The sequence below is a fragment of the Fonticula alba genome, assembly GCF_000388065.1.
Source record: "Fonticula alba strain ATCC 38817 unplaced genomic scaffold supercont2.13, whole genome shotgun sequence".
Taxonomy (NCBI): domain Eukaryota; order Rotosphaerida; family Fonticulaceae; genus Fonticula; species Fonticula alba.
In genome coordinates this window covers 20756-21508 of record NW_009242983.1, presented here as the reverse complement: position 1 = coordinate 21508, position 753 = coordinate 20756, and the positions used below count along the sequence as shown (strand labels likewise).

Sequence of the window (753 nt, the reverse complement as noted above, 5' to 3'; positions counted from 1 at the left end):
GGGGCTGGGGGGCGGGGGGAGGGGGGAGATCGATGGCGGCCGGTCTTGGAGGAGGGGCGGCGGCCGGCGTCCCCTTGTGCGGCCCGGCCTGCCGAGGGCCGGGGCGGCCGGCTGGCGATGGGGGGCGCGACACCAGCGGCCGGCGTCCAACAACATCGACATGCGGGGCTCCGTGTCTGGGGAGGGCCCGGGGGCAGGGCGCAGGCGCCAGGGCGGCCGTAGCCCCTGGCTCGGCGGGCCGGCTGGTCGAGGCGCAGGCCGGTCAGCCTGGCAGGGCGGCGGGGAAGGGGGGGCCGGGGAGCACACGGGCGGCCGGTCCGCTTGTGTCGGTTGTTCGCTCGAGGGCCCTCTTCCGGCCCGGGGCCCGGCTCGCGCCCCGGGCCAGGGTCCGTCGCCTGCGACGGGGCTCAGCCTGCGGGCGATCGGGCCCGGCCCGTGGACCTGCTGCGTGGGCACCAACCGCGCGGGGTTCGGTCTATGCTGGGGCGGGGCCCGGAGCGCGGTGCGGTTTGTTGTTCCCCGGCGCCGGGCAGGTCGGTGCCCGGGGCGCGCCCGCGTTTCAGGGTCCGAATGGGTCGCCATTGTTATGGTTATGGCTGCCGATTGCTACCTTTGAGGGGCCCGATGCCCTTGGGGGGTTGGCGCCGCTGGGGGCGGCGGGTGTGTGCGGCGCGGGGGGTGTTTCACCGGGCACGCGTGAAGGCGGCCTGCATGGTCGGCCGCCGGGCCGGGCCATCATGCGCGAGCGGGCGG

General features: G+C 77.6%; 1 protein-coding gene across 1 annotated transcript in view; it reads right to left on the bottom strand.

The window, feature by feature from the left end:
* Positions 1–162, bottom strand: part of H696_05690 (serine/threonine protein kinase) — a gene marked incomplete at its 5' end in the record, with an annotated part of 10867 nt that extends 10705 nt beyond the window's left edge. Inside the window, one exon of the mRNA XM_009499508.1 lies at positions 134–162. Coding sequence (XP_009497783.1) covers positions 134–162 — 29 coding nt within the window. The remainder of the gene's footprint in view (positions 1–133) is intronic.
* Between the last annotated feature and the right edge of the window lie 591 nt (positions 163–753).